This window comes from Colossoma macropomum, unplaced genomic scaffold (genome assembly GCF_904425465.1).
Source record: "Colossoma macropomum unplaced genomic scaffold, Colossoma_macropomum, whole genome shotgun sequence".
Classification (NCBI taxonomy): domain Eukaryota; kingdom Metazoa; phylum Chordata; class Actinopteri; order Characiformes; family Serrasalmidae; genus Colossoma; species Colossoma macropomum.
Window position 1 is genome coordinate 31,492,381 of NW_023494790.1, and position 20,147 is coordinate 31,512,527.

The 20,147-nt window shown below is 37.2% G+C and overlaps 1 protein-coding gene across 1 annotated transcript in view; it reads right to left on the reverse strand.

Moving 5' to 3' along the window:
* Window positions 1-7,852: 7,852 nt before the first annotated feature.
* cpped1 (calcineurin-like phosphoesterase domain containing 1) overlaps window positions 7,853-20,147 on the reverse strand; it is a 47,812-nt gene continuing 35,517 nt past the window's right edge. The window contains exon 4 of the mRNA XM_036573091.1: window positions 7,853-11,800. Coding sequence (XP_036428984.1) covers window positions 11,577-11,800 — 224 coding nt within the window. The 3' untranslated portion in view covers window positions 7,853-11,576. The remainder of the gene's footprint in view (window positions 11,801-20,147) is intronic.

A 20,147-nucleotide genomic window follows, 5' to 3' on the forward strand; every position in this document is an offset into this window, starting at 1 on the left:
AAATGCAAGCTTAATATGCAGGAGTTTGGAACCTACGTCTAGTGTACAGTACACTGCATGTTCCGCCATACAGCATGGACTTACTGGCAGTTACATAACAATAAACTCACAATCCAGAAATTTATTTATTTATTTATTTATTTATTTATTTATTTATTTATTTACCACAGATGCAGTTTAAACCGTGCACCCTCACAAGCTGCACAGCAACTGATAAGTATAAGAGGAAGCGGTTTTAAAAAAATAGGTTTTTCAGTAATTCCTTTTAACCCAAATATTATCATTATGAATGCAAATCTAATTGAGGGAAGAGATGAAAGTCACAGCTGTCCAGACTGAGAAAAGACAGTCAGATTATCCTTATTATCTTTGTTACCGCTTGCTAAGACAATGGAATTATCATAAAATAAACAGCAGTGTTGGGCTTAAAAATGTGAATCATATTCAATGTGAATGGACCCTTTTTTTATAGTACAGCTGTCTGATTAATAGTCAGGGTTTTGTATAACAAACGACAGCAGCTTTTTTTCAAATGGATTCTTATCTTGCTATATGATATGGTTGATATTCATTCAATGAGTCATTTAATGCATTTTAGTGACTCAGTGTGTGTCATCACCTCTTCATCTGCCCCATATTTTTCACGTCTCTACTAATGTCTCCTCCACTTTATACACTGCACTCTGAAAATGACTTCAATATTGTACAGCCTCACTGTAACAGCATGCAAATGGGGTGTATATACTTAGCTGTCTTTCAAAATGTACATGAGCATTGGTGGAGTATTCTAAACACTGAGGGGCAGAATCAATGCTGCTTGCATAAAGCATTACAAATAATTATCATAAAGGGCCTACACCATGAAAAAAATCCTCACTGTTAAAATAATTTGTTGTATCATGCAAAAAAATGAAAAGAAGAAAAATACTTGTCAATAATCAACAATTGCAACACCGTTCACTCACCAGTCTGTATCATCAGTGTATGGAAATCAAGCTGTAAAGACTTTTTACAGCTTTTTTGAGATTAATGTTTTTGTGATGTCACAAAAAACAATTTACACATATTCGCCCACTCAGCCTAAAGCAGTTTAATATAGCCATTCACATGAAAGTTATAAGGACTGTTCCAGCTTGCCTTTTTGAATGATACACATCATAGGGCAGCCAATCAGAATAGAACAGAAATCATTTACAAATATCAGTCTTAAAGGCACTGTAACAAAAATATCCTGTTTATTTTTAAGGGGTAAAGAGATTGGAAACGGTCATGTAAGACTTAATTATGACTGTTCTGGGCACAAAAAAACACCACAAATATTGGACTTTAGGGAAAAAATTAAATAAGAGAAAAACATAGGGCATGGACCCTTTAAGATAAATATTTTAAATTTAATTGGCCTAACTGAAGGGTATATAAGGGTGTTGAACAAAACTGCTCCTCTTAGTTAGGGGCTTATACTAAAGTGTTTAACAGCACCACAAATTTTGCAACTGCCAAAAAACTCAGACATAAATCTCAATTTGTTTCATTCATTTTCCACTAATGTCCACTTAAGTATTTGCCTACAGTGATTTTATGCAGCTCACTTGAGGTACATGTGTATGTGGAAACTCTAATGCCCAACTTTCAGCTTGCAGTTGCCACTGGTCTGTTTTTTCCTACAAGTCTTTAGTAATAAGACAAAGTAATAAGTTATAATTTTCTTCAAGCAATAAAAAAGGTACGCTATGTTTAGCATGAACTGGAGACAAAGGCGGTTTTGGCTCAGAGACAGGTGGTTGTTATGAGTTTTTCGAGAAGGCTCTGATTTTCTGAGTGTTTTCTGAGTGTGGGAGTTCATTCTGCTGTGTGAGGAATAGCAACCTGCTAAATGTCAGACGCCCTTCTGTTCCAAAGCAAAGACTTCATCTGCATGCCAAGCTCTCTTGTCCAGGAGAGAGACTACCAGGAAGGTCAAAATAAATGCACCTTTACAGGCTGAACATCATCACATCATACGCTGGCCACACACTTAAACCATGTCTAACCTGGGTTAGTGTTATTTCAGTAGATACTATGAAGGATTACCCACAAAATATTACCCCTGACAGTAATAAGTGTGTGCGGAGTGAATGACCCTCTGTAACTGCCTGAACCTGAAGCTCCATCAATAACAACTGTCCTGTTTTAATTCAAATTATGGTAATATAATAACAAAAACCAGTAACAGATGCAATGTCAACACTGGTCCCTATTCACTACGTACTGCACTAATATTGAAGTCTGTCATGTGTAGTGTTGTCTGCCAACAGTGGAGAATCACCTGTGCGCTATTGCAATCTCAAAATATATTGCAATGGATAGTGTACAATGTACCCTAATGGACATGGGATACTGATAATGCACTGTTCAGTCATATGCAAAAGTCTGGTTGTCCCTGGTCAAATTGCATGTTTTGTTCATTTTCTAAGCAAAAATAAGTTATTATTATTATTATTATTGTTGTTGTTGTTGTTGTTGTTATTATTATTATCATTATTATTATCATATTAGCCTATTATTGTTATTTTGTTGTCATTCATAATTGAAATTATGACCACCATTATTAATGATTAATAATTATTCTGGCGGAACCCAAGTTGCTCCCAAGCCAACTTGGAGATCATTATCATCATGGAGATGTTTAGGTGATTACCCAAAGCTCATGACCATAGGAGAGGGTCGGGATATAGACCGACCAGTAAACAGAGAGCATTGCCTTATGATTCAGCTCCCTCTTCACCACTACAGTCTGGTACAGTGACTGCATTACTACTGCCGCATGTCCCAACCTGCGGCCGTTCTCACAATCCCTTTTCCTATCACTCGTGAACAAAAGCTATAGATACTTAAGCTCTTCCACCTGGGGCAGGTCCTTTCCCCTTACCTGGAGTGGGCATGCCATCCTTTTCCGAGCTAGTACCATGGACTCAGACTTGGAGGTGCTGATCCGCATACCAACCGCTTCACACTCAGCTGCAAACCGCTGAACGAGCTTGACTTAATGCTGAGTGCACGAACACAGCTCTTATTCCAGGAATAAAGAGATTGAATGGCCCAGAGTAGTAGCCCCGGCACCCCACTCTCCTGAAGGACCTTCCACAAGATATTTTGGGGAATATGGTCGTAAGCCTTCTCCAAGTCCACGAAACACATGTAGACTGGGTTGGCAAACTCCCATGACCCATCAACAATCTGCGAGAGGGTGAAAATCTGGTCCATTGTTCCACGACTGGGACGGAAATGGAGGAAATTATGACACGCTAGAAGCCTCTGGCCTTGACTCGCTGAACTCCTCCCACGCCCTGGATTTTGCTTGCGCCAATGTTGCTGCTGCCACCTTTTTTGCCTGTCCGTACCTATCTGCTGAGTTGGAAGTCCTCCGGGCCATCCAGTCCCTAAAGGCCTCTTTCTTCAGCTTGACGGCCTCCCTCTCCACATGGTCCCAAGTCAGATGAAATGACAACAACAATCCATGCCTAGCACAGAAGTCCAATAACCATTCACCTTTCAAGTTTAGATCGGGCAGGCCATCCTTCCCAATCACCCCTCTCCAGGGGACGTATTGCAGAAATTTCCTCTCTTTTTATCTTAACTTAAGATCTGCAAGGTCAAGATAAGATTTTTCACAAATTCGTATTACAGAAGCAAATCTTATCTTGATTTAGGAAACCAATCTTATCTTACAGCATCTTATCTCAAGTTGAGAAATCTTAACTTGCACAGTACAGCTGAAACATAAACACGTAATCAAAGTAATCAAGCTAGTTAGCCAGACAGCTAACAAACATTAGCTACTGTTACTGATTTAAAAAGGTCAAACAAAACTGAAGGGCTATAAACTTGAAGTTTATAATGTTGTGACAGCTCTTCGTGCTGTCACCGCTCTCCACTTTCAGTTTAATTTCCCAAACACTTTAGCTGAGCATGCTAACTCTATTCCTCCTAATAAACTCTCCTCATTATTCACCACCATCACTGTAATATTTTATCTGACAAGTTTTCATCAACATAACACACAAAGGTAATAAGAGGGGATGGTGGAGATCGTGTCTGCAGCATCTAGGCTTTTAAAACGCTTTTAGAAAACCCTCACAAGTCAAACCACCATTTGCAGTGTGGATAAATGTTATGTCATTATGCTAGTTATAGTGAACTTTATGCCTGTCACTGCATAAAACAATAGAAACAGACGGTTAAAACAAAAGTTAAGACAAGTCTGGGGTTGTCTTAAAGTTAGGACAGAATTTAGGAAATAGTTAGAATGTTTCTGTAATACTGTTTTTTTTTATCTGGAGTTAGGATATGATTATGAACTTAAGAACTGTTGTTCTGTAATAAATTCTGTCCTAAATTCAGTCCTAACTGAAGTTGTCATGGTGACTAAGCAGATAAGATAAGATTTCAGACTTAAGAAGTTTCTGTAATATGGCCCCAGGTCTCCCAGTCATTGCCGACATTACATTGAAGCCTCCCCTTTGGTGCATAAGCACACACAACAGTCAGAGTTTTCATCCCTGTGATTTTAATTCGCATTGAGGCGATCCTCTCATCCACTGGGACAAACTCCAACTGCTCGGCAGACAGCCGTGGACTCGTGAGTATCCCCATACCCGCCCGGCGCCTCTCACCATGTGCAACTCCTGACTAGGAGAGGGACCAACCCCTATCAAGGAGTTTGCTTCAAGCTCCAGCTCCTTCCCCCCAGTGAGGTTACATTCCATGTACCAAGAGCCAGTTTCCGCCGCAGTGGTCCATGCTGCCAAGAGCCACCCTGCCATCTCCCACCGCCTATGGCACTGCACCGGTCCCCCATGCTGGACCTTGCGGGTGGTAACCCTCTCTTGGGCAGGGTACATGATTTCCTGTGTCCCTTAGTCATGGAGGATTTTTGGATCAAGTTAGTCTGGGTCTTCACTCCAGACCCGTTCACCTTGGGAGACCCTACCAGGAGCATATTGCTCCAGATGACTTAGCTCTGAAGATCCCTAGACAACACAAGCCCTTCTGCCACGCCAAGGCCCTGATACAGGAAGGGCAATTGTAATATAATATAATATAATACTGATGAATGGTGTATTAAATCATATTTTTTGCCATTTTATAAAAGTAACAAAACATCTGTGACTTTAAAATAGCAGACTAGATTTTTCCTGTATCAATAAAATAAATATAAAGGCAACTTTTGTAGAAATTTATTCTCACTTAGAAAATCAACAAAGCATATTATTTGACCATGTAAAAAATTTTACATACAACTGTAGCATATTCAGCAGAATGTGACTACTGGAGAACTTGTGTAATGTTAGCATACAAAATCACAATTTTGTCCTCTAAATTAATGTTCTTTATAGTGCTCCTTTCCACTGCACTGCATCAGGGTGGATTTCAGTTTCCTAAAAAAGTGTTGTTACCGATGCTCGTCCTGGCAACTTCTCTGCGAAGTCTAGTTTCAACCACCATCTGCCACACCCGGCCCAGCAATTCATCTTGAGCCCACAGGCTCGTTCGTCTAGGGGTATGATTCTCGCTTAGGGTGCGAGAGGTCCCAGGTTCGAATCTCGGATGAGCCCTGCATTCAATGTCATTCAGGGGGCAATCATGGGCTGGAGGTTAGGGAACCAGCCTTGTGACCGGAAGGTTGCTGGTTCAATCCCCTCAGCTGACAGTATATGACTGAAGTGGCCTTGAGCAAGACACCTAACCCCCAACTGCTCCCCGGGCCCTGTGGATAGGGCTGCACACCGTTCCGGGCAAGTGTACTCACTGCCTCCTAGTGTGTGTTTTCACTAGTGTGCATGTATGTGGGTCTTTCACTGCACAGATAGGTTAAATGCGGAGGTCTAATTCCAATGTGTTCAAACACAGTTGGCTAAAGGTTCAATTCAATCTTCTTCAGAAGTCCTTGATGTATTGAATCAGATGCATTAGTGTTAGGTGAAGGGATGCCTCCTCTCAAATCCCCAAAATGTTGGTGCCCACTGCCCTATGCTGTACAAATTAGCCAGTTTGTACCAATAACATTATAAAAACTCCTCTGGTAAACATTATCCAGCTTCAATAGAGCTGTAGTCATCAGCTAAACTGTACTACAGTACATACAATAACAGATTCAATCATTACAATTACATGCCTCAAGAACTCACAGTTATGCAATTTTGTGGAAGTTGTTTTAAGATGGAAGACACAAATGAAATTTGTCTGCATTGTAGTTGTTACTGCCGCGTGGGCGCTGATGCTCATATATCAGATTATAGTTTACCTCTTGGACTATGTTTTCCAAGAGTACATTGGCCTTGGATTTGAAGATTAGACCAAATGAGATTTCAGTGCATGGTTAGTATGCAATAGATCATGGGTAATAAAATGATACATATATATTTTGGTATGTATTGCAAAACAACCCAGAAGGAGTATCTCAGGAGGTATGGACTTTATGAGAACACAGACAAACAGCAGAAAGTTTGTTTTAAAGAACTTGTTTTATTACAAATGTATAGAGTCCTGTGAAATAACCCTACATGCAAAGAATATGATAAGACAAATGCTAAAGCATCTAATCTACATACTTATCAGAAAAACTCACTCTGTCTGCCACATTTGTAGCACACAGTCAACTACCAAAGACAATACTTTCAACAAATTTCCAAGTACTTAGGCAAGAACAAAAAACCTGTTGACTCAAAACTCACATATGACAGAAGGCAATGGGCAGTTGAATTTATTCAGTAAATATTTATACAAAACACATTTTTGTACAACACTTTCAGGAATTTTTCAATTAAAACGTAAATTAATGTAATATCATTTCAGTATAACTAGTTTTCTAGAGGGAAGAATTTGTGGCAGTTCATTATTAGTGTGGTGCTGTGGGTGGAGTTTTCATGAATGCCAACAAAACCTAGAGAAATAGAAAGTGATTTTATATAAATCAACTTTGTTAAGACTTTCTCTCAAGTCTGTCTCATCATAAGACCTGTATTGTTAGAGAGTAACTGTTGTAGTTTCAAATTTGCATTATATAGTTGCATAATTCTAACATTTATTCACAGTATTGAGCAACTGCCCAGAGGCGTCTGTTATAAGTGGGTTTCAAGTCATTTGATTTTCTGTTGTTTTCTAAGAATAGTGAATAATTGTTTGTGTTAATCAATGGTATGATAATGGTATAGCAGCTGACAGAGATTAGGTTGAAAAAGTCTGGACTATTCCTTTAAGGGAGATTTCCACTGATTTTTCAAAGGTTTTCCATAATTCAGTTGCTGAGATGTAAATAAAATAGTTCAGAGTGGTTTGATGTGAAATGATGCATTGTAGAAAGACTTACCAACATAGATTCCCTTACAAAGGTGATGACGGGAATCAGGGGTCATGATATTTACAAAACAAATACATCCATTTTATTTACAATCCAAAAAAAAAAAAACAGTGAACTGACACGTCGTTTGAGTTTTTGTATATAATGTAGATCATAAATAAATAGTAGTAAATGGTACAGAAATAATAGCTTTGTACTATTTTGGCCTGCATGATTTTTTTCCACCATGAAATTCAAAAATATATATTTTGGCCTAAAACCTCATGGCAAAAGTAAACCAATCTCTCTATAAACAATATCAAGGTGCATATTCGTAACCATTTCATGCAATGACTTTGTTAGCCTTTAGAGGCATTAATCTATTGGACATCTGGGGCCGTATTACAGAAAATTCTTATCTTTTTGTCTTAACTTAAGATCTGACAGGTCAAGATAAGATTTTTCACAACTGAATCTTATCTTATTTTACAGCATCTTATCTTAAGTTAGGAAATCTTAACCTACTCGATTGAAGTCGACAATCAACTGTCGTGTCTGTTGCCTAGCAACCGACCATCCGCGCACAGCTGAAACGTAAACACGTAATCAGTTAGTCAGACAGCTAACGTTAGCTACCGTTACTGAGGTAAACAAGCTCAAATAAAACCAAAGCGCGATAAACTGCAAGTTAAAGATTTTATGGCAGCGCTTCGTGCTATTTATCGGAGCGTCGTCGTGTCCAGTTTCAGTTTCAATTCCAAATACTTCAGCCGAGCGCGCTAACGTTATTCCTCCTAATAAACAGACACAAGTTCAGCCCTGTCTCCTCATTATTCACCACCATCACTGAAATATTTTGTCTGACGAGTTTTCATCGACACACGAAGGTAATAAGAGGGAGCGGTGGAGATCGTGTCTGCAGCGTCTGAGTTCTTAAAATTAATACCGTTTTCTTATCTGGAAAAAAGATCATAGACTTAAGAACTGTTGTTCTGTAATGGCTTCTGTCCTAACTTCAGTCTTAACTTAAGTTGCCATGACAAACAAAGCAGATCTCAGACTTAAGAATTTTCTGTAATATGGCCCCTGGTTTCTATTACCATCTTCATCCAATTCTAACCTGGCACATTTCTCTAGAATAGAACATTTCACGTCAAACCACTCTGAATTACTTTGTTTACATCTTACATTTTATTACGCAGACATTTTTAAAAATTGGTGGAATTCCTCTTTAAGGAGGAAAGCACATACGGCTCTTGACCACTTCTCAGTACTCGTTTCCTTCAGTATTTGATGCTGAACTATATTTAACAGATTGATGGATTTGTGAAACCTGCTTTATTTCTAGCAGCATTATTGTACTATTACAGCTGGTAATATGTTTATGTACTGTACTTGTTTGTTTTGTATTATTACTTTATATATTTACCTAAGGTTTTGCCCTTCCTTCCACTGATCAGTGTTAAATTGATGTGAGCGGGGGATGGTTGGGGGTTAGGTGCTCCGTTTTGCTACTTGTTTTTTTGCCAACTGTATTTGATATTAATATTTTGGGGCTTTGTCTTGAAAATAAAACATTTGATCACAAAAAAGACGGATGGACCTACACGAGTATGAGATCTCTGGATATATACACAGGTTCTTTTAAAAAGAAAAACCTTCCTTGCATCAAGTCATCAAAGTAGATCTCTGACCTCGATAAACAAAGCCACGAGTGTAAGGTGGAGGTCAGCAATAATGTTTGTGATGATCCACGGACAGAACAAGTATAAGTCCTAGTCATAACGGCAATGTCTTTCAAAGGTTTCCATGGAGATCGCCTCTTCTCACCTCACAGAGCTAGGAGAGTGTAATGGGCACGGAAGCAGGGAATGAAATCACCAAAGCACCAGCTTGAAGGCTCCGTGCTGTTAAACTAGCCATTTTCTTTTCCACTTGCTTATTAGCATGATAAGGTGATGTGGACTTAAAGGGATTAAGGGCTTCTGAGGTGAATTTGCATGACTGAAGCATCAAGACTCTTGATTAAGGTATCAAAGATCAAAAGAAAGATAGTGTTGTATTTATTTAAATTGCACTCAGAGACCTCTCATTTCTGACAGGAAAAAGCTAATACTGACATAACCAAAACACATAACTGCAACTAAAGAGCTGGGAATGCATAATGGAAACAGCTCACTGATGGCACCTCAAGACAGTGCCCTTTAAGAGCCTTGGCAGTCAGATGTCTGTGCACTGTAGGGAGGCTTATTATTCTGCCACCTTGAACACTGACACTTTTGTTCAGGTGAGTTGCCTCTTCAAGCAAGACGTGCTGTTCTTTTCAAGCGATTTCTGTGGCCCACGTTTTATTTTTTGTATGAGTTTTACAGCTTCAACCCTTATCTTCATATGGTATGCTTTTTAATCATCAATTGATACTGTGTTTAGTTGCCTGTAACAGATTTATCTAATATCATATTTGGAATGTTTGAAGTGGTCTGTCATTAGTGTTTACCAGACATTTTGAAATATAAAAGCCCTTTATAAGTTTATGTTGCTATCTGTTTATGGTCTACATATTTTTAATCGGATGCAGAGCAGAAAATTAGGGCACAAAATAAAATTTCATTTTGTTTAATTGCATATTGCTTCAACACTACCAAGTATTGGTTAAGGCAGGGTGCCCAGTCATATCCGTCAAGGGCCAGTGTTGCTGCAGGTTTTCATTCCAAACAAACAGAAGCACACCTGATTTTGCTAGTTTAATCAACTGCTCAGTCTTCAAACAACTAAACGTATGTGCACCTGCTTTGATGGAATGAAAACCTGCAGCCACACCAACTCTTTGCAGGTACGACCTGGAAGAAGGCCATAACTAATTAGGCTAACTTAAAGAGTACTTTCTAGTTAATGCTAAAGCTTGAGCCTCGACGCACTCCTTACCTTGTCATGGTAAATTCAATTAAGTAATGGTTAGTGATGCACCGATATGAAAATTCCTGGCCAAAACTGAAATTTAAGACGCTCTCAGACAAAAAATGAACCACAATTTGCCTTTTAAATTGATGCTTTTTTAATAAAATGAAAAAAACTACAAGGTAATACAGAAAATACAATTTTATAATTTGATAAAATTCAATAGGACTGAGCTGACAATAAATAAAAATATTTCTGTTTTTCTGTTTCTGCCATTTTGCTATAAACTGCAAAATGAGCAAGATGTTCCATTTTTAATTGGCATTAAATCCGTAGTGGAGAAGTTCTTGAGCGTCATATCCTCCCTAGATACTTGGCATGAACAGTGATTACAAGAGTGCGTTTACAGGCACACCAATAATACGATCATTATCAAAGTTCAGCAGTTGATGATGACCTGATTATGCAAGTGGTCATGTAAGCAGCACACTCTGATTTCTTAGATCGGATTAAGGTTGTGATTGAATTTCTAGAAATCCAATTTAGAGACCTGGATGTTAGCTCAGTAACTGGCTTTTTCTTTACATGTATACGCTTACTCTGATTTCTTTGCACATGTGGGAAACAGAACGCTGTCCCAGAAACAGCAAGCAGCGTTAAATACAGCACCCACAAGATGGTAACAAAACACTTTTGGAGCGATACTGAAACTAACTACATGCTTGATGAAATTTGAAAATTGAGTCTATTGGCGGGTTGCAAAGCAGAAATGCAATTATTGCCTCACTCATGTAGACCTGGAGTTTTCCCATTACATGCATTTGGGCAATCAGAAAACACGCTGAACAAATTACTGACAAAATCTGATTTTTTGCCATTATCAGATAATTAAGTGCATATAAACAAACTCATAGTTCCACATGGCCAACTGTTCATCTGCTGCTGCTCAAACTGTTTGAAATCGTTTGCACTAACTGATGCATGAGAGTGAAGGAAACAGTGTTTTAAATCACTTTTTCATAATCTTTTTTAATCAATTTTTTTTTCTTTTGTATAAAAATAGAAAGTGATACTTTTGAAAGTTTGGTGTGGCTGAAATTTCAATGCTCCTCTAGTTTCGTGTCCCATATTTTCTTTTTATTTGTAATTTCAGCCAAATCTTTGATCATTTTTATAAAAGTTAATTAAATACAAAATGAATACATTTCCAGGCACAATGAGCATTTTGGCGCCCAAGTGTTGGAACTTGTGTACCACTGATCTAGAACCAGTTTCTCCATGGCCCCAACTGACCATAACTATTACATGTGGACCAGCAAAACTGATATCAGTTCAGGGATGTCTATAACTAGAATTAAGTTCAAGCCAGGAGTTTCTTAAGATCTTCATCCACTCCTTTATTGCTTAATTGGTCCAGACTGTGGTAGCCATGGATGATCTCATCAGCGGTCACCACCACCACTCTGACTCCATGTGTGTCCTCACCCAACTGGCAGCCAATAGCTGAGGTCACCACCATGTCCAGGCCATCATGGCACCCCCCTGCATTGCGGTGGTAGTGCCCAGAGAACACGGCTTTCACACCTAAAAAAGAGTCAGGCAGTAAATTAGGCTTAGGCAATTTGACATTATCATCACCAAGGATATTATTTTACTAAGGATATTACTATTCTTAGGATATTATTTTTGTATTAAAATGGTAGTTAGCAGCTTTGCCATTTAATTGCATGTGTGTATTGCTGCAACAGAAGCTATTTAAGGGTCAAACATACAAACATTTTTACAGACGCAGTTTGTGGTGGAAGTGATTTCAGAGTTGGTAGAGGCAGAAGACAAAACCTAGAACATGCTGGAGTCTATGAGGTCAGTCTATGAGGTCAGCTTATGAAAGCAAAACTAATATTTCAGGAAACTCTGCTGAGCTGAGAAACGTTTTGTAAGCACTCTTTGTAGCAGCTACAGCATATTTCGAGGTTGCTACCTCAGTAACTATGGACAGTCTATTTCTAGTTCCAAACTGGATTTGATGGCAGTTTAAAAAGTCCAAACTTTAAATGCTTTCTGAAATTATCTGGCTTGGAGTGTTTTGAACACTTTGCATGTCTTTACTGAAGCAGCAACGTTAAACTAATGACTCGCAGTAGATGAGAAACCAGTATAGTACTCCTTTGCACCAGTTTGGTTCAAGTAAGGGCGTGGCAATGTCTATTCAGCGTAGATATAGCCACTGAAACGAAACAGCTGAGAGATTTAGGAATCAAGGATGTAGGAATGTAGGACTGAACTCTAATTGATGCTTTAATCAGTATTCTGTCTGGCTTCACTTGCTATAAGTAAGACACTCTGTCATGAAATACTTCCAAAATAAAATACAGTGCAGTTATACTGAAGGATTGCTTTCGATATGCATGTTAAATGGTGGAGTCAATTAAAACATAGAAAAGAAAGTTATTCCAAATGACCTTGACAATTAAACAATGAGTCACCACTTTCCTGCTAGGCCGATCACATCTCTGCTGCTGGATGGTAAGGCTGCAATAAATGATGGAAAGTTCACAGAAATCTGGTTGGTGAAGTCTAGTTTCCGTGTTGATCTACATAATCATGCTGAAGGTTTTCATCTTGTCTCTCCCCTGGAGCAGCAAGACACACTTCTGCTGTTGAGGAATGCAAAATAGTGGACTGATTGCACAATCACCACAGTTGGCCAAGCAAGCCTGCACAGAATGGAAGGCATAAAATTCTTCTCTATTTTGAGCAAACAGAGACTGGCAATGCGATTTATTGTGAATTCATTCAAGACCTTGCTTATGAAAATGAAAAAAAAATATTCCACCAATGGAGCCCACATACTGTGGTAATGGATGTATTAAGGTATACAGTCCATACAGTCCATACTTCAGCAGAGATAACAGCAACAATGAGATTTCAGAAACACATTCTCATCAGAGAATGGTTGAAATGAGTTGCTGAAATGAGTTTTCTCCACAGTGATGGTGCTACACAAAAAGGCAAAAACAATGAAAACAATTTAGAACTGTGCTTAAAATATCAACACAACAATGCTCATATCAATACAGTGATATCATTATTGACATTTACGGAATTTAATCATGTTGCCTCCATTTGTCGAACATTCTGCCGGCTAATCAAGCTATATTTGGCAGTCATAAAGCTGTTGCTTTGATTTATCATTATGGTGTAAAATCAAATACAGCTAAAATCTTACCATATCCCCTATGTTGAGAGGTAGAACAGCTGCTGCCAAAAAAGCTATAAAGCTATGTATAAAACATTCTCAGACATTCTTTGAAGACTGCTCATAGTTACACTACTTATCATATCAGCACATTCTAAAGCCCCCTAGCAATGTTGGACAAGCATCTAAGGAACACAATGCTTCTAAACACTGCTGGAGAAAGCCTAAACTCAAGAAATCAGATAATTATGGAGTGTTACACAACTGCAGACACCTTCCCCCTTACAACACTACACAACAGTGTTGCGATGCAACTAAAATATCTGTAAAAATGGTAACACGGCAAGTTTGTTATAAAATCCCAAGGATATAAAATAATATTTTTTTTTTCTTTCAAAGGCAAGCAGTTTGATTATGCACATTTCAAACACACTTTTTGAATCATAACCTCTCATCCACCCCTCGGAAACAGCAGAAACAGAAACATGACATAAGCAGATAAAAAACAGCATCCAATTATCTAGAGAAGTCAGATGTGAAACAGAGGATAGCGGAAGAAAAAAATCAAAGAGCTTCTTAAACAAGCCTTTTACTCAAAGGACCAACTATGCACTGCAGCACCAAATAGAATAATTATACATGCCGTAATGTGCTAATGACTGCACGCTTTGAAAAAGAAGCACAAATATACTGTAACATCATAACATCTCACTGCAGTTTATCATTCAGCGTTCTCCTGCACAGTGCAGAGTATACAGCAGTAGCTTTTTAGAAATAAAATTACTATGGAAATACTGTCTCCAAACATACCAATCACCCCACCACCTTCACATATGGAAACTATGCTGCAAAATCAGATCACTTTAAACTGATCATTGCAGTGATGATACAACCAAGAACACATTCACATTTGACCACCCATTCAGCCTATTATGGATTATGGAAAAAATGTCAATTCATTTATGATTTCAAGTTGATTTTAAGAATGCAAACAAACAGCAACAAACTCAGATGTCAACTTCATGTCAACAGCCTGTTTGTAGCTGTTGAAATGTCTTTAAAACATTCTCACGGTGGCACTAGCAAACTAGGAATGTTTGTTGTTGTTTCTTTAGATTTGCACGTGATGGAAGTTTGTATCCCAGCAATAAGCATTGTGGAAACTGCATGTCTAAATTATCACTTGCCTCAGACTGCATCAAGAGAATCTCAAACAGACTTGCTTATGAAGTGTCTGACACTGTGTGATATACTGTCATCTAAAATATGGACAAAAGCATGTAACACAGATCCTAAACAGAAGATACATTAGCCTTGTAGATAAGACCTAAAGCAGAAAGCTTTCAGACACCAGATGTGTTGGCTGATCATCTACATTTAGGGTAAAGGGATTCAATCACTGCTTTAATTTCATCAGTTATTTTTCAGCATTTGGCCACATCACTTACACATCCTAACCTCCCTTTAGACTGTATGAGCACTCTTGTAAAATTACCCTTCACATGTAGTTCCACTCTGACTGTCAAGTCTGGGATTTAAAGAGGAACAGAAATATTGTACTCTCACCAGTGCTCTAAAGCAGGGCTGGATTAATTACTGGTGATGATTTAGCTATGAACAGCATTGAGGGGATGACTGGTTCTATGGCTAGCTTGGAATTTTGATGTACAGAAATGGTGAGCATGCTTCAAATCAGAATCACTTAATTGGCCAAGTATAATTGTTCGTACAATTAATTTGTCCTGGTAGAACTACAGCATACTTGGTTTTCTCCTCTCTCTCAAAGATGAAAGCTTTAAGTACTGTTTATCTGATGGTGACAGTTTTGGAATTGCCAGTCTGCTTGTTTCATTCAGACACTTTAACGAGGAGACACAGGACGTTACCGAGGCAACTTAAGCATAGATGGCTAACCACCAACCAAAATGAATCACCTCAGGTAAGTACATTTAGGAAAATGTGGTAAATAAACAAAAAACCCAAAGTGGTGTTACTTTGCAGGGGTTGGAAAGCCATAAAAAACACAAATCATCCAAATGCCACATCCAGGTAAGAAAGTTAGCACAGTGAAAATTAGCCCCGGGGAATACAGCTGCCATGAAGGCACTTACCAGTTGAAGATGTGCGTACTGTTTAGTAGGGGTGCAACGATTATTCGACTTAGTCGACTAAAATCGACGACCAAATTAGTTGGCAACTAATAGAGATTGTTGTCGCTGCAGAACCAAAATCCAGAGGGTACGGCTGGGTCTGATCCAACTCCTCCCACGTCGTGTTTTAATTAGTCTGAACTACAGTGGAGCTGATAAAATGGACAGTGAGTGTAGAAATGACATAGAATGAGCTAATGAAGTGGCTTATCAGGGTATGTAACATTTAATATGATTTTTTTTAGGTATATTGAGTCATTTTTATTAGACTTATGGAAATGTGCGGCAGTAATACCAAATCCTTTTAAATGTTAAAAAAAAGTCATTATGAAGATTTTCTTATTATGAAATTCCAGGATTTAGTTGATAAAACACAGTTATGTGGGTTATTTTGACCGGTCATACGTGCATTCTAGTGTTTAAAAACGTTGTGTTTTCAGCTAGAACTCGTCTATCATAAGTACTCTTGAGATGTAGGTCTACAGAACGGACGTTGTACCGGAATGTGAAAAAAAGCTTTTCGAGTTTTGACAAATAAGGAGCAACATCGACAAAATAAACAAAAACACCAGCAACACCCGCGGGTTTCCCACAGATAAAAACGCGACAGGGTTGACCAATGAAATAAGTCGTAGGCAGAAAACGTAAGAAACACATACTAGTTTAAAGACCAATAGAACTGCGATGATTTTAGACCAATGAAAAGAAGACGTGGGCGGAGTTGGATCAGGTCCGGCTCCACCCCTTTGGACTTCTGGTTCTGCAGCGAGAGGTAGTTGAACTAATTTAGTAGTCTATGACGTCATTACACGTCTTTCTCGTGCTCACTAGGAACGTTTTGACATTACCGCTTACTGGAGAGATAAAAACAGCGCGATGGCAGCCTCAAGAACAAAATCCTCAAAAGTGTGGAAGCTAAACTTAGAAGAAAAGGTTGTCAGTTGTGCTTTTTGTAAAGCCGAGCTTAGCTGGCATGAGATCACATCCTCCAAGCAGGAGCATCTGAAGAGGAAACTCGTCGGCTCATTGATGAAGAAGCTTAATCTCGGTAAGATACGCCGCGTCCCAAACCGCATACTAGCACACTAAACAGTATAATAACTTTAAATTGTAAAAATAGCGCATATACCGTTAGAAGTGCACTCGTTGGCTTAATGTGTGAAGTACAGAAGTGTGTGGTTTGGGACACGGCGATAGTTGTGCTAGCGAGCTAGCTGGCTAATGTTAATGTTAAATTCCGTCCTAATTCATGCTGTGAGCCGAGCTGTAACATTTTCGAACAGTTTCGAAATGCAGGTTCTCACCACGGTAAAGTTAGTTTTATTTTCGATATTCATCTTTTCGGCGCTAATAACATTTGATCGGACTATGGTAGTCAGTAAAGACTTACACATTCATGACAGTACGACCACAGAGAGTGATGCACACCTGTTCTTTTGCAGTTTGGGTGACATTTAACGTACCGCTATTTTGTGTTAATACCATAGAACTGAGACAAGTTTTTCAGTCGAAAGGAAAATCATGCACTTCTAGACCACGCCTACATCCATGCACACGCATTTGTTTTCCTCCAAAGCGTTTCTGTGCATTTAAATACATATTTTAATTGTTCATGCTAACAGTAGACACCGTCAGACAACAGATCCCTAACCATCTAAAATATTAGTTTAAAAAATGAGAGTGTAGAAAAGAAAACGTCTTATTTAAGTGGATCAAATTGCAAATCAAAAGTTTTTTAAATCTATCAAACACTAAGTGAGATGTAAGCTTTAAATCTTGTACATTTTTTTCGTTTTGAATTTCGATAACATTTTAGACATTGAACATTTAAATCAGCAGTGTTTGGTGCAGATAAGTTTCAGTAATGACACACAAACTTTGAATTTTACTTGAGGATATAATGTAGCTAAAATACTGCTTAGATTCAAAATGCAGCATTCACTGCAATTAATGCAGCTGAAATGCTTTTTAAGGTTAAAATACAAATATTTATTATATAAAGTAATTATTGCAGTACATTCAAAACTCAAAAGTTGTGTATGACTGCTGTAACTTACCTGCACCATACACAATTGTTTGTAGTGTTGGGTGTATTACAGCTGAAATGCTAATGAAATTCAAAATTGATAAAAGTTAAATCAATATATCCAAAATTTAAAGATGGTGCATCATTGCTGACACCTCACTGCACCATACACAGCTGTTTTTAATGTTGTAAATAATGCAGCTGAAATATTATTGAAATTCAAAATACATACAAATTAATAAAAAGTAGTTACAGCAATATATCAAAAATCCAAAGGCTGTGCATGATTGCTGACACCTCACTGCACTATAGTCAACTGTTTTTAATGTTGTAAATAATGCAGCTGGAATATTATTGAAATTCAAAATACATAAAAATTAATAAAAAAGTAATTACAGTAATATATCAAAAATCCAAAGGCTGTGCATCATTGCTGACACCTCACTGCACCATACACAATTGTTTTTAGTGTCAGGTGTAATACTGCTGAAATTTTATTGAAATTCAAAATACATACAAATTAATAAAAGGTAGTTACAGCAATATATCAAAAATCCAAAGGCTGTGCATGATTGCTGATACCTCACTGCACCATACTCAACTGTTTTCAATGTTGTAAATAATGCAGCTAAAATATTATTGAAATTCAAAATATATATTAATTAATAAAAGGTAGTTACAGCAATATATCCAAAATCCAAAAGCTGTGCATCATTGCTGACACCTCACTGCACCATACACAGCTGTTTTCAATGTTGTATATAATTTAGCTGAAATATTATTGAAATTCAAAATACACTAAAATCAATAAAAAGTAGTTACAGCAATATATCAAAGATCCAAAGGCTGTGCATCATTGCTGACACCTCACTGCACCATACACAGCTGTTTTTAATGTTGTAAATAATGCAGCTGAAATATTATTGAAATTCAAAATACATATAAATTAATAAAAAGTAGTTACAGCTATATATCAAGAATCCAAAGGCTGTGCATCATTGCTGACACCTCACTACACCATACACAGCTGTTTTTAATGTTGTAAACAATGCAGCTGAAATATTATTGAAATTCAAAATACATAAAAATAATAAAAAGTAGTTACAGCAATATATCCAAAACTCAAAAGCTGTGCATCATTGCTAACACTGCACTGCACCATACAGTTATTTTTAATGTTTTATGTAAGATGGCCAAAATATTATTGAAGTTCAAAATAAATAATAATTAATATAAAGTAGTTATTGAATTATATCCAAAATCCAAAGGCTGTGCATCATTGCTGACACTGCAGTGCACCATACACAGTAGTTTTTAGTGTTGTATGTAAGATGGGCAAAATACTATTGAAGTTCAAATTAAACTTCAAATAAAAAAAATAACGTATTTATTGCATTATATCCAAAATCCAAAAGGTGTGTATGACTGCTGACACTTCACTGCACTGTACACAATTCTTTGTAGTGCTGTATGCAATGTTACTGGAATATAATTGAAATTCAAAATATATAAAAAATTATTTAAATAAGATTAAATAAGCATTAGATCCAAAATCCAAAAACTGTGTATGATTGGTGATAATTAGCTGCACCATACAGTTATTTTTGGTGTCATATGTAATGTGGCTGAATTATTGAAGTTCAACATAAATAAAAAATTATATAAAGCAGTTATATATAGTTATATATAAAAAAATATTTAAATGAGATGTTGCATTACATCCAAAATCCAAAACTTGTGTATGATTGCTGATATCTTGCTGAACCATATACAATGGTCTTAGTGATGTATGTAATGTGGTCGAAATTCTATTGAAATTCAAAATACATAAACATTAATATAAAGTATAAAGCTATTTCTGCTAAATTATATACAACATTAAAAACAGCTGTGTATGGTGCAGTGCAGTGTCAGCAATGATGCACAGCCTTTGGATCTTTGATATATTGCTGTAACTAATTTTTATTAATTTTTATGTATTTTTAATTTCAATAATCTTTTAGCTACATTATTTACAACATTAAAAACAGCTGTATATGGTGCAGTGAGGTGTCAGCAATGATGCACAGCTTTTCGATTTTGAATATATTGCTGTAACTACTTTTTTATTAATTTTTTCAATATTTTGAATTTCAGTAATATTTCGGCAGCATTATTTGCAACATTAAAAACAGCTGTGTATGGTGCACCAAGGTGTCAGCAATGATGCACAGCTTTTGGATTTTGGATATGTTGCTGTGACTACTTTTTATTATTTTTTATATATTTTAAATTTTAATAATATTTCAGCTGTATTACACCCGACACTAAAAACAATTGTGTATGGTGCAGTGAGGTTTCAGCAATCATACACAATTTTTGAATTCTGAATGTACTGCAATAATTACTTTATATTAATATTTGTATTTTAACCTTCAAAAGCATTTCAGCTGTATTCATTGCAGTGAATGCTGCACTTTGAATCTAAGCAGTATTTTAAATGTTCAATATCTAAAATGTCGAAACTGAAAATGGAAAAAATAACTTAAGTCTGACTCACTGAGTTTTTGATGGATT